Here is a 14,984-nt window from a genome sequence, read left to right as displayed (position 1 = left end):
TATATGGACATATATGTATATATGCACATATACATGCATGTGTGCACACATGGAAAAATGCAGGGAGGGAGAGTAAATGATAAAATAAATAGCATAAAATATTAACAGATGAATCTGAGCAAAGGGTATACAGTGTTCTTTGTCCTATTCTTATGTTTGCTTATTTTCTGAATATAATGTTTTTTAAAAGTCTAAGCTACCATTCATCCACCTTTGACTAATGTACCATAAGAGACCACTCTCAGCGAGAGCTTTCTCAATCACAATTTTACACGATAGTTTTGAAAAGTGAAACGTACTCACCTATTGTTTGGATGATAGCATTCTGCACGATCTTCTCATCATTGTCTTTGGTACTGGTGTTTAAGTTGGCACTGCCTACAGATCCCCCCTGTAAATCATTTGCTTCAAATTCAACACTGAGACGCAGGTGCTTCAGTAGGGTGTTAAAGACTTCCAGCACCGTGGGTCCTGGAAATGAACACTACTGTGAGCTTTTCCAGTATTATGTACTCGAAACCATTCTCCTATTTCTCAAATTTTTGGGTATTTCCAGAGTAGTGAAAAAGTAAATGAGAAACACCTAAATAAGAAAGTTTCCCAGTTATTCCAGCAAACATTTACTGGGCATCTCTGAGCAACTCACCGCTTGAACCTCTGGTACAAACCACACAAAATGTGTATGTGCATATAAATATCACCAAAAACTTTCCATCCATATAATCGTGTGTACTAGACAAATAATGTGTATTAGGACAATATTTACCTTAACTATTGTGTCAGAATCCACGGAATTACGGTACTATAGCCCACTGTAATGTTGGAAATTTATTTTGCAACTTTTGAGGCTGAAGAAGGAATTTGCCTCCATTATTAGAAACTTGCCAACTCATCAGATTCAAGTCAATGAAATTTGCTCTCTGCTTTCAGTTCTATAAATACTCTGCACATATGTGTCACTGCATCTATCACACTATAGTTTAATCAGTGTTTTTATGTCCACCTTCAACTCTTAATTACAATGTTCTCTATCTAGGACATGGAGCCACGTTCAAATACTTCTTTAAATGTACAGAGCTTAGCACATGGTACCCTGTACATAATAGACAGTAATGTGATAAGTCAACATATGTTTCATTTAATGTTTCAAATTAAGTAACTTTCCAGTTAAACGACTGCTTCCATCTTTTTGAGATAAATTACAAGATGAGAAATGAAAAGTCCATATCCGAAAGGCCCCCTCCCTAGCTGACACTGAATGAGCATTAGAGTTTTTGAGTAGCTAATGTATTTCTACTTTGATTTTGAAGCAAAGAAACCATAACCAGATTCTCCTTCCAACTTCAGTAATTCTACTATGGACTCTTCCATTCTTCAAATGACATGACCTGTCCCTTCTCCTTATTACCCCTGTAGTCAGTTATTGAATCCTGTTTACATTCCTGTTCCTGTGCTGCCCTCCAAGGTCAAGTTCTTTCCCTAGTGCCTACAATGATGACGACCACCTGTTATTTCCAAAGTGCCCTACGTTTTGCAGCCAGATGAATGATCTACCCTATTACATATCTTTGATGATTACAGTAATAAAAACAACGGTATAATTATGTCCACGACCTGGCCACAACGTTAAAGCAACTTCTCTGACTTTCTCCATGCTACCACACATTCTAGCCAAACGGGCTACATAAGATTTTGCTCCTACCAACCTGTTTTCCATTCCTGGTTTGCATTCTGGTTTTCTTATGGTATGTGAACAAATTCTGCCTTGAATTACAGCCTTAGAGAGAGTTGTCTAACTCCAAGTAAACCATAAGTGTCTTAAACCTAGATCCTCCCAAACGTGTAACATATAATTGGTTTTCAAAAATCTTTATTAGAAAAAAGGAAGAAGGGAAGGAGAAGCTGATATGGAGGAAAATGCTCGCATGTACACTAAAGAAGTCTGAGAATCATGCGACCCCAAAATTTCAAGAGAAATTACAGCACATTTAAAAACATTAAAAAAAACACATTAAGGTATTTTTAAAGAGTCTTCCATACACTGCTATACCTACTAAAAAAACCTCTGGAACAGATTAATGCATTAATTTTTTTATTTGAGCTTTTTGGTTTTTTGTGGGTTTTTTTGGTGGACACTCACCTATGGAACCTTTGGCAGCAATGGCAACAGCCTCTAATAGAACCTGAATGATACCTGCTCGGACCCGTGGAGAATCTTTTTTACGAGCATCAAGGTGTCCTAGAATTTCCTGAATTACGTGGTGAGAATACTGAGCCTAAAAGAAGCAAGATAGTATACAAAAACGTATGAGCAGTTATATGCACACTGGCAGAATTCTCAAAGAGTAAAAACCATGTGACACTTAAATGTCCAATTACAGGAGGCTGGGACTCGTGTTACGAAACAATATGGAGCCATTAAAAACCATGCTTTTTAAGAACAAATAGGGATACCGGAAAATATTTATAATTCCCTGGATGAAAAAAACAAGTTGCAAAACACTATGCTTAACAAAATTTAATGTTTCTTTAAAAATACATAGAGAACTAGAATTATATACACTTAAATATCAACGGTAGCAAGGATTCATGAGAGGTTTTTATTCTCTTCATACTTCTCTGTAATTTCAAAGGCATTTATATACTCTTATAATTTGACAATAGAACAAATATAGTATTTAAAAATAAATAAGATTATGACATTTATAGCACTTTTCTCTTCCCCAAACACGATATATATTATTTCTCTTTATGGATATCTAATGCTAAACAGTCAAAACTTCCATCTCATCAAAAGCCAGTATCAAAAGGAAAATGTTATCAATGTACACCTGATTAAATTTAAATCCAGGAGATATCAGAAGCTTTGCGATTTATAATTTACAAAGGAAATTTTATCACAGATAAATCTGATCAATCACAATGAATGCTACTGGGACTTAAATCTAAAATAGAATATATAGAAAGTGTTTAACTACATACTCTTCGATTTCTTTTTTGTTTTTTTTTTGTTTAACAGAGTAGCAAAGCTGTGTTTTTTTAAAATTAATAACTATACCCAGGAGTCATGAGTGGGTCTACCACCAAGTTGTAAAAAAACAAAAACAAACAAATAAAAAGGACTATGGCCCTGAATCTCCTGGTCTGTGTTTGCCTTCTGATAGGCCTCACCACTCTGAATTTTCAGACTGGTCACCTTTTCCTCCTTTGGAATGGGTGGTTTTATACTAATGAGCAGTATTATGTTAACCCCACATTATGGCTACTCTGCTCAAAAGCAAAAAAACAAAAAACAAAAACTTCCTCATCTCTATCAATAAAACCGAATTCGTCTCCAAGTATTTCTGGCCTTTCTGTCACAACACATCTACTTTTACAACAACCCCAGGTAAACATTTTCACCTTTACTTTCTGCTATGTTAAAACAGAGGAACGCCAAAACTTACGCAAAACACAAAAGTGAACTTCTCACACGGGAAGCTGGGTGCTTCTGATGCATGAAGCTCACTCAAGTAAGAGTTTGTCTTATAAACAGGATGGCAATTTGATCTGTCCAAACCCGGACACTTCAGAGAGTGAGTGAGTATTAATCACCACATAAAGCAGGGCTATTCTAAGCAAAGCAAAGCACCTGTTCACAACCGCTTGCGAATACCACCTTGGAAAAGGAGCACAAAGAGCAATGCGGTGGATTACACTTCGCGTTGTAAGTTTCTGACGCTGGTTTACTGGGCTATCGCGTACCTGCCACACAACTCACCTCACAGGGAATTTTAAAACAATATTAATGTATGAATAGCTTTAAGAAGCAACAGGATAGAGTGGTTAAGTGTGTCAGATTTGCCCAAATTCAAATTCAGGCTCCATCACTTTATACCTTAACAGCTTGTAACTTAAGAGAGGACTACTTTGGGGCACCTACGTCCGGGGGCTGGGGTGGCCTAGTGAGCGTCCGACTCTTGATTTCGGCTCCGGTCATGATCTCACGTTCGTGAGATTCAGCCCTGTGACGGGCTGCGGGTTACGCATGGACAGCGCGGAGCCTGCTTGGGATTCTCCGTCTCTGCCCCTCCCCAACTTGTGTGCCCACACTTGCTCGCTCCTTCTCTCAAAGTAAATAAACTTTAAGAAAAAAAGAGAGAGGACTACTTCACCTCTCCGTACCTCAGTTTTCCTCACCTACAATATTTAGAAAATAAAAACAGTTATTTCATAGGACTGTTGTGGCACTTAAATGAGTTTGTTTGTGTAAAGAACCTAAAATTGTGTCTATCACAGGAAATGTGCTCAATCTAGCCACTACCACTGTTTAACTGGTGACTCCTGGGATCACATATTATTACAACGTTAAGCATAACAATAATGACAACAGAAAACACTTGATTCAGAAGCAGGTGCCAGGCACCGTTCTAAACACCGGATACGTGTTATCACATTTTATCCACACCAGGAAGCAGCCAACCCCAATCACTCGGTGCACTTCACGGCGCGAGTGAAGCAGGTCACACAGAAACGCTAAGGAGGCCGAGCTGTGGATCTTGGTCCAACTTCAGGGCCTGGTTCTTAATCACCACATCTTATTACCTTTAACAAGTCAATTTAGAACAGAAGATGAGCTTTAAATATTCTCCCTTTGCTACAAATGTCCTATTATATGTGAAACGATTTGAAACTACGTCTATTGTAACCCCTTAAGAATATGAACTCTGGTCAGACTAGCTAGTTTAATATTTTACGGAAAGAGTTTGAAATGTCACCTAAGAATGATTCCTATAAACAATTCTAAGGTAAACAGCAATGAAAACAATTTTACCAGAAATTTTAATTATATCAGGATAGTTTTATTAAACAAATTCCCATTCTACTAGGTACGACCATTTAATTTTTGATTAATGGACTTCATAAAACATATGCTATACTTAAAGCTATTTCCAAAAATATGCTGCGGGTCAGCAGTTTCTTAATATTTAATCAGCAAGTGCTCATTGAATTCCCTAAGTTTTTTTTCACTTAATTAATTTACTTCTTGCAAAAAACAATTTAATAACAAAATGTGAACAAGGAGGGCAAATGAAGAAATACAAGACTACAAAAGACCAGAATAGTCTTAATTATGTCCACAGATTGTCAGATCAACTTCTAACCTACTAAGTAATTAAATTAAAAAAAATCTCAAAAGTTCTGATAAGGGGCGCCTGGGTGGCTCAGTTGGGTAAGTGTCCAACTCTTGATTTCAGCTCAGGTCATGATTTCACAGTTTGTGAGTTCAAGCCCCACATCAGGCTCTGCGCTGACCGTGCACAGCCTGCTTAGAATCCTCACTCTCCCTCTCTCTGCCCCTCCCCTGCTCTCTCTCAAAATAAATAAACTTTAAAAAAATAAATAAAAAAATAATAAAATGTTACAAGAAAGTTCTCACAAGATGGAAAAAACACTATGTGGGGCAATGGATCTTGAATAAACTACTGTAGTAATCATTTTACAATATATACGTATACACAATCGTTATGTTGTACACCTTAAACTTACACAATGTTATATATCAATTACAACCCAATAAAAGCAGAAAATAAATTTTTAAAATTATCCTACCACATCCGAACCAGCTTTATTGTAACTACCACTTATCGAAAACTCACATTTGGAATGCTAACTTTAACTTAATGGTTGGTTGATTTAGACCAAAACTTGTGGAACAGAACGGCCACAATTTCAATCCTGACCTCACTTTCTACCTGCGTGCCCATGGGTGAGGTATCTGACCTCTCGAAAGATTAGTTTTCTGATCTGCGAAGGAGGGATAATAACAATACCTACTGCTGTACAAAATGAGGATCAAACGACAGAGTCACAGGACACAGTACAGCCAGCACTTCATCAATGGTACTTCTATTTTAAAATATAAATGAGGGGTGCCTGGGTGGCGCAGTCGGTTAAGCGTCCGACTTCAGCCAGGTCACGATCTCGCGATCCGTGAGTTCGAGCCCCGCGTCGGGCTCTGGGCTGATGGCTCAGAGCCTGGAGCCTGTTTCCGATTCTGTGTCTCCCTCTCTCTCTGCCCCTCCCCCGTTCATGCTCTGTCTCTCTCTGTCCCAAAAATAAATAAAAAAACGTTGAAAAAAAAATATATAAATGAATTATTCGGTGCCTGAATATAATTTTTGTTTGTTTCAGAAACGAGAAACCTAGAACTCAGAGGGACTGAATAATTTGCCCAAGTTCACACAACCAGTAAAGAGCACATCTAGGATGCAAATATTCGTATGACCTACAGTAAAAGCTATGCTGCTTCTTACTACCATATCTCCTTTGAATTAAGGATGACTTTTTAAAGCAGAAAAAAATGTGGATTGTGTAAAAAAAAAAAAAAAAAAAAAAAAGAAGACTTAAAATCCCCACTTGAATTAAGAGCTACCTGGGTCTGTTCAGGTTTTGGGGAAATCTAAGGTGTGGTCCTCTGCAGTCGAGTCGAGTGTCTCATCGTCAGGTTCTTTTTTTTTTCTTTTTTTTTTCTTTTTTATTTATTTATTTTTTTAACGTTTTATTTATTTTTGAGACAGAGAGAGAGACAGAACATGAACGGGGGAGGGGCAGAGAGAGAGGGAGACACAGAATCGGAAGCAGGCTCCAGGCTCTGAGCCATCAGCCCAGAGCCCGACGCGGGGCTCGAACTCCCGGACCGCGAGATCGTGACCTGGCTGAAGTCGGACGCCCAACCGACTGAGCCACCCAGGCGCCCCTCATCGTCAGGTTCTATAAAGGCTGGAGGAGTTGATACATGCACTATTCTAACAGTATAAACTCAATAAATGCTAGTGATTATTACCAGCTATATGCTGCTGTAATGAATTTCAATTCCGTTACCAGTTTATCAGTGAAACATAAATACACAATATATTTAAATATATGCACCATAAACATCATCACAAGATATTTTACTTTTTATTAAATATCTTTTCATCTTGACAAATAAGAAAATAAGTGGTAAATTAAAATGAGACAAAAAACGAAACTAAGAACATGTTGTATACCTACCTCTAATGGTATGCTTATCAATACAAAAACAAAATTACTTATATAAATATGATAAATACTTAACCAATTCTTACCTGAATGGAATACATTATAATTTTAAAGCAGTGAACTGCAAATTCATTGGGATCCCATAGTTTGTGATGGTCTAAATGCCTGTAATTAAAGAAAGTTAGTTTAAGAGTTTCTTTTTCGATTCTGCTTTCTTCCTCTAGAAGCTGACAATATGCAAAGCTTATCATAAGAATACTATCTAAAAGAAAGTTCATGTCTCCATTTTCAGAAATATGATACATTTTCCCCAACTGCCAGATCCTTTCATAAAACAACAACAATAAAAGGCTGGAATATATGACTCTGAAATACCTAGAGGAGCTGGCAAGAAAGGAAAGTCCCTCAGTTCAAACCCCGCAGAAGGCAAGAATCTGGAGAGGTTAAGTTACAGTGAAGTCAGCAGCTGTCCTAGGCGTATCTTCAGATCTCTGGTGGCTGACAGCTAGTGACGTAAAGGGTTATATACACAGGAGACCGGAGAGCAAGCTTAGGGCCCACTCAGGAAAGGCAAGCTATTAGACCAGAAATCCCTGCATCATTTTAGGACCCCTAAATGATGACAGCCTCAGGGAACTTTCTGTTGTAGAAAACTACCAAGAAACTAGCACACATTGGTCTTGGCTCTGAGGGGAACCATAGAATTCTCTCCAAAGAATTCAACCATACACCCAGTACTCAGGCTTTCACTGTGGTTTACCAGAATTCACAATATCCATGTGGATCAAAAAACTGAGGGATGTAGTTCAAAGTGATGCCTGCAGAACACCTGCGCCTGCGCCTTCAGCAGAAGCAAAATAAAGCCTCTTATGGAGGAAACACCACAAATCCAGGCTTCAAAGAAGTCCCACAAATAAAAGTTAACACTGAATGTGAGCTCAAACTTAGGATTTAAAGAGCCACTTTGAAGGAGAGGCAGAGTCTCATCTTTGAGGACTGGAGGTATCACTGGAATTAATGGATTCAAAATTTAAAATAAGTTCACTTTTAGGTTTAAAGAGTTAAAAAAAAAAAAGGTGATAAAAATTTGACAACTGAATAAAACTCTACCAAAGATGACAGGCAGATTTGAAAAAAAAAAAAAAAAAACAACCAAATACAACATTCACTTATAAAAGATACAGGGCCAAACTAGAAACTAAATAGCAGTTTAAACAGCAAATTAGGCAGGAAGAGAGAATTCATGAGTAAATCTGGAAAAGTACCTTAGAACACAGCACAGAGAAGCAAAGGAATGAATGATGCGTTAGAGAGCTCAGGAGCCAGGAAGTAAAAAGGGAGAAGACCTAAAACAACTACGGCTCAGGTCATGATCTCGAGGTTTCTGGGTTTGGGCCTCACATAGGGCTCTGTGCTGACAGCTGGGAGCCTGGAGCCTGCTTCGGATTCTGTGTCTCCCTCCCTCTCTCTGCCCCTCTCCCACTCGCGTGCACTCTCTCTCTCTCTCTCTTTCTCAAAAATAAACATTTAAAAAAAAATTAAAAAAAAAAAAAAAAGATTCTCTGCCTCTCCCCTGTGCACACACGTGTGCATGAGAGCGCTCTCTCAAAATAAGCTTAAAAAAAAAAGTTTGCTGAAGACGAGGACAGTTTTATTTATGTATCTATTCCCCCAAATACATGGTATCTTAGGCATTTACTATTTAATTAGCTAATAGCTAATATATAATTAACATTTAATTAAAAACTTAATTAATTAACATTTGATCAGTATTTAAGTCCACTAAGTTCTACATAGTAAAAATAAAGCCCACTTCAGGTTACCCAACTCAAGCACAGTTAATTTAGTAGCTTCTTTCTTCTACAATCACTCTCTGGATTTTTAAGGCCTTAGAGATTACCTCTTACTTAATAAGAGTATTAACATAAAAACCAGAATTCCGTTATTAAATCAGCATGTCTAGATACTGAACAATAAATCTGCTTTTCGTTACAGCTGACATCATTTTGATTATTTCCTCAGTAGCATTTCCATATGTCCACAGAGTCATTAAACACAAAATCTCAATTTTTCTTTTTCAGGCAGTGGAAGAATCAGAGATCCCTTTGGAAATCTAATGATTCTATGATTTTTAGTACAATTTCGTGGTTTATAGACTCTTATTAACTAAAGCTCAACTTTAACCTAAATATTTGCCTTTAATAAAGAATTCCATATGTTCCAGTAGTCTGTATAAAGTCTAATACCACAGTCTAATCGGTAGTCAAATAATGTCTCTGAAGACATTATTAGTTGGGAAGGGAAAAGGATGAGGCAACCGATGAACAAAAGACTAGCAAACACGGCCAGAAACTACACAGCCTATTAATACAGTAGATCTATCATCTAATGACCGTACGAAGGCTTGACGACAAGGCCTAAGCGATAATGTTTCTGTGGAGAAACTCAAAGTTCACACATGTATTTTCCCTGGGGGGAGAGTCTAAGTACCCATGAGATATTTAAAAGTCCTGCTCTGACCAGTCACCAGGTGTAAGATGAAATTTAGAGAAGTGCATGTGCACTAAGGCAATCCAGCCACGGGAAAAAGCAAGCCACGAAACAGAACCAGGGACTAGGAAAAATGACCACAGAAGTTACTAAAAAGAGGTACATCACATTTGGACACTACTGAATATTTTACTCTGCATATGCATCTCAAGGCCTGGGAGAAAAATTCACAATGAATGATGCATATGACATCAAGCACTGACTGGATTTCATTTTTCAGGGGAAAGGCTGGTACAGTGCTGGAACAGCACTCAAAAATACGGCGGCCGACTCACGCCTATACCCCTCCCACAATGCTACACTTTCTACCAGTAACGCACTCATGCCAGCAAAATGTGTCCTCTGTAAGTGAATTAGCACAGAATTGACATGGCACGATCACAAATAACCAGGACAATATCAACTCCTTACGCAAAAACTGGTCTAACAGCGTTATTCATATTCCCAAAAGTTGCTCGGCCCAGCAGCTCCCTGAAGCAGTTTTCAGCCAGCACGGCAGGGTTCTCTTCTTTGTCAGCAGCAGAAGGAGAAGGAGGAGGGCCTATGCGACTGGAGGAGAAAAGGAGAAATGAAGAAAACCGTATGCAAGAATTCAGACACTAGTTGTAACAGCTAACAGACTGGAGTCCTGGGCAATGTGCAAATGTTTTCTCTTTATCCCCAAATATCTTAGAAGAATAAAGGAAATAAACACAGCCTAACCTTTTGTTTAAAATGGTGAATAGCGGTTATTATTACCATTATTATTTTGGTTAGATCTAACCACCTTAGAGCATCCTGGAGGCCTACAGAATAACAGATGTTCGGCTATAACTTCTACTTCTCACACTTGCAGCTTTTAGTACGACTGGATGCTCAATAATAAGCAGCAAGTGTAAATTTATTCTAAAAGAAATAAAACCTTAAGTGTATGAGTAATAATCTGTGGTCCACTAAGCCTAATGTGATCACTAAAGATGAGTAATTTTTCAAAAGAGCACATATTTAAACTCCCTCACATTTATGAGACCACTCTTTATGTAACACTAAAGATACAACTTTCTTATCGGGCAAGCAAGCACACATGCACATGTACAAAAGTAACACACCCTCCACCTGAAAATCTTTATTAAATACCTGTCAACCTCTTCGATCTTCTGCATGTTAAATAACAGGGATGGAACAATTTTGTCCATATGCTGGGGTTCCCAAATGGTAGCCCGAAGTTCATCATTAACTGTTTTGCGAACCACTCCCTGAATACCCCTGATTCCAGCAATTCGGATTCTACAAAAAAGAAAAAAAATGAGTCATGAAAAAATGATTTATTTTTAACATTTTAAAGTTTATTTATTTAAGAGAGAGAAGGGGAGAGAGAGAGACAGAGACAGAGAGCGAGAGTGCAAAGGGAAGGGGCAGAGAGGGAGAAAGAGAATCCCAAGCAGGCTCCTTGCAGGAGCTCCTTGCAGGCACCTCCCAAAAAAGTTATTTAAATAAGTCTGCTCTGCCTGTCTAGTTAAAAGAATCAAAATCAAGTAAATATTATCTCAAGTCAACAAAATGAAAATAATACAATAAATCTAAAAAATTAAAATCTCAAAAATCTAAGATAGAGGTATGGCAGTTCCAAAAAAGATTTACTTTATTTTTTTTGTTTCTTTAATTTACTAATGTAATGTCTAGCCCAAATGCAGGGCTCGAACTCACAACCCCAAGATCAAGAGTCTCGTGCCCTACCAACTGAGCCAGCCAGGCACCCCAAGATTTACTTTGAATAACATCTTTTTAAAATCTGCACTTAAAGTTTAAAGGGACTATAAGATATACTAATATCAAGTCTATGTATTATTTTTCAATAAAAAAGAATGCAATCAAAAAGCATTAGGCCTTCCTAAGGGACAACAATAATCCAAACTAATGTGAACTAGATTCTTTTCTTTTTTTGCCTAGAAATCTCGGAAGCTGAGTGAAAACAGGATTTCTCTCTTCCTGAACACCTTTCAGTGCTTCCTCAGACCGGTTCAGGGTTTCTCCCAAAGGGACTCTCCCTTCCTGCAGTCCAGGGAGATAGAGAACTAAGCTGGTTCCCGTAAAGGTATTGTGACACATGAGAGCTATCATGACACGAGTACAAACAGCTCAGCCATTTTAAACACATCCCGTCCATGGGTGACTGAAGATCTACCCACACAGTGAGAGATGGCTGCCTTCCCTTCCCTTCCCCTCCCCTCCCCACCCACAACCCTCAACTTCCTCAAGCTCTTCCTCGCTCTTAATTATTTATTTTTTTAATCCTGTTGGGGGCACCTGGATGGCTCAGTAGATTGAGTTTGGCTCAGGTCATGATCTCACCATTTGTGAGCTGGAGCCCCACATCAGGCTCTGCGCTGACAAAGTGAAGCCTGCTGGGATCCTCTCTCCCTCTCTCTCCACCCCCTCTCCTGCTTGCACTCTCTCCGTCTCAAATAAACATTAAAAAAAAAAAAAGCCTTTAGATTTAAGAATGAGAAGAAAAATGACTAAAAAATAGGATACAAAAGCTGAGGAGGAAAAATCTCACAAACAGTGCTAACCTGGTCACCCAACTGCTCAAAAACAACTTCCTTTGGGCCCAGTTTGACTGTTATTTACTTCCTTTTTTGCTACTACTGGAAATACTCATCAACAGAGATTTATTCAGCTCAGTCAGCAGTCTTCCAAAAGCTGTAGGTTTTAAAGAATGAAAGATACCGGGAAGGGGGTGACCACGCTTTACAAAGCCATGGGGATCTAACACAGGCATTCAGGAATGGCAGATGGAGAACAGGATACTGAACAGGTAAGAGAGTGAACAGGAGACATAAAGACAGATTTTGCCAGGGTGCCTGGGTGGCTCAGTCAGTTGAGCATCCGACTTTGGCTCAGGTCATGATCTCAAGGCCTGTGAGTTCAAGCCCTGCATCGGGCTCTGTGCTGACAGCTTGGAGCCTGGAGCCTGCTTTGGATTTTGCGCACTCCCCTCTCTCTGCACCTCTCCTGCTCACTCTCCGCCCCCAAAATAAATAAAACATTTTTTTTATTAAAAAAAAAAAAGACAGATTTTGCCTATCTCAAAGCTGTACCTACACATGCCACTCTCTAAAACAAAGTTTCGAGAGACTCTTACAGAGCTACGACAAGTGGGCAAGCCCAGGATTACTACCACAGTGTCTGCTTCGTGTGCCTGCTGCTACCCCCCGGCTGATGAAAAGACCGAGCAAAGGTGGGACAGAGCACAGCAACAAACAAGACGCCAGGAGGAGGGTGGGTCGGCGCCTCGTGACACAGCAAGACCCAGCAGATGGCGATGCCCTTATTCAAAGGAGGCGTGAACTACCGACGGCGTCTACGGCTACACAGCTGGCCTCCAATTCGGATCTAGATCTGGCCTAACCAATATATTCCAGCCATGACCTTAAAGGAATTTTATAGGTTCCCTATCAGTAAAATAGAACTTGCCTGGGGCACAGGAATGTTATAAGGATCTAAATGAGTTAATTCACATACCGTGTTTGGCCGATAAAATGTTAAGTAAATTGGCACACCGTAGTTACCCGGTAAGCGTTAGCTGCCCCTATACTACTGTTCATCATTTTGATGATGATGATGATGATTGCACCCTTAACTGAAGGTTGCTCAGGAAATTAGAGCTTACGATTATGATGTACAACTTTACAGGTGGGAACCATTTCTACAAGGCAAATATCTTAAGAAAATCATAACAGTGTTCAGCCCCATATTCTAGCCCCCCTGAATTCTATTTGATACAGTTTTGCTAAAAATAAAGGAAATTATAAGTAACTACACGAGAAGCTAAATAGGAATACTAATATACTTAAAAAAACCCTAAAAAAGTAAAAAGGACTTTTACTTGCGGCAAAAAAAAAAAAAAATCAAACCCTGTTTCAGGATTCAAACGGAATGTCACTGTGGAATTTCAAGTATCATATAATTCTGAAAAGATCCAGAATTAGAAAAATGTACCCCAAGGCTTTTCACTTGTATTTACAAAACTTCAAATTTCTTTTTGTAAATATTAAAGAAAAATGTTATGTGAAAATATGTTCACAAGACAAAATCTTTCACTAGGGGGCAGTAAATACTTAAAAATAAGACACCATAAATAATAAATTTTTGAACTTCTTAAATGTACCCTTTCATAAATATTATATCACAAACACATTTCACCTAGTTTATATGTAAAATTCACTTCAACCAAAATTTGAGAAATGTCTGTGTAGAGGTTACTAATATTTATAATACCAAACCAAAAAAATTCTGCATTATGCAAATTTACTTTATTTTAAAAGAAAACAAAATGGTCAAAATCTTGAAAAAAAGTGTCCTTTTCTTTAGCCAATCTATAACTTTTTGCCCCATTAACAAGTTAATGTCAGTCTCTGAGAACAGGGACAAATTTTATAAAACACTTTTTAAATGTCCTTCAGGTAGAAAAAAAAAAGATTTTAATCATGGTTGGAAGAAAGAGGAAATTAACAAGACGATTACAGTTATCTCTACCTTTCTAAGGCTTTACACTCGTAATAAAGGTACAGCAGCAACTCTAAATGGCCAATACTAAACTGAGGAAGAATTATACATACAGTGTGTCAGACAGCATGTTTGTATCTGATAAGAGCTATTAAATCACCTCAGCTTTCTTTCTCCAAGTTAAAATAACTTCTCACATTTGTTTTGGTTTGTGTAAACAATATAGCATGCACACTAAAAGCTAGTTCCTTATATTTTCGCACATTCCCTTATTTTAAAAGTAAAAATTACAAACGAGCTAAATCTTGACTATAAACTGCCTATAATAACTGTCTGAATTCGGGTTAGTCTGTATCAGTGTAGTATGGTAAAGCTCAAACTACTTTATGTATTTACCGAGGTCATTTTGATTGTAATTATTAACTTTAAAGCTTCTCATTTCCACATAAATATCAATCTATAGACTGTGTTTGTAGACAAGTATTTGATTCCAGATTACTAGGAAGTATCTAGAAGAAATGTTTAAAAAATACCCAAATCGGTTGTTATGATAACTTCAGACTGACAACATTCAGTAACAGACATTCATTCATTCAATTCACTTATGTATTCATTCAAAAAGTACTTATCGAGAGCCCCTTATGTGCTCAGCACTATGCAAAGTGCTAGTGATAGAGAACAGCCCTCAAAGCAAGGACTCCGTCCTCCTGGAATTCATACTCCATGGAGAAACAGAAACCGAGATGAGAAGAAGATAAAAGAGGAACTGGGAATGGGATGGGAGGGTTGATATTTAGTAAGTAAAAGGTAAGCGGGGGAGGACTCTCCTGAGGACGTGACATGTGGGCGGGAAGCTGAGCAAAGTAGGGTGGACAGCCCCATGGGTAGCCGGGGTATCATTCGAGGCAGAGACCACTTAATCC

General features: G+C 38.3%; 1 protein-coding gene across 4 annotated transcripts in view; it reads right to left on the bottom strand.

Annotated features, from left to right (window-relative positions):
- EFR3A (EFR3 homolog A) overlaps positions 1–14,984 on the bottom strand; it is a 67,734-nt gene that overhangs the window by 42,949 nt on the left and 9,801 nt on the right. For all 4 annotated transcript variants that reach the window (XM_040494446.1, XM_040494444.1, XM_040494445.1 and 1 more), the window contains exons 5-9: positions 10,690–10,839; positions 9,985–10,122; positions 7,110–7,188; positions 2,141–2,276; positions 304–471 (exon numbers count right to left, since the gene is read on the bottom strand). In XM_040494446.1, coding sequence (XP_040350380.1) covers positions 304–471; positions 2,141–2,276; positions 7,110–7,188; positions 9,985–10,122; positions 10,690–10,839 — 671 coding nt within the window. The remainder of the gene's footprint in view (positions 1–303; positions 472–2,140; positions 2,277–7,109; positions 7,189–9,984; positions 10,123–10,689; positions 10,840–14,984) is intronic.

Source organism: Herpailurus yagouaroundi, unplaced genomic scaffold (genome assembly GCF_014898765.1).
Source record: "Herpailurus yagouaroundi ecotype Mexico unplaced genomic scaffold, PumYag 186, whole genome shotgun sequence".
NCBI classification, from domain to species: Eukaryota; Metazoa; Chordata; class Mammalia; order Carnivora; family Felidae; genus Herpailurus; species Herpailurus yagouaroundi.
Note: the sequence above shows the minus strand (reverse complement) of the source record. Positions and strands in the feature narration are given on the sequence as shown.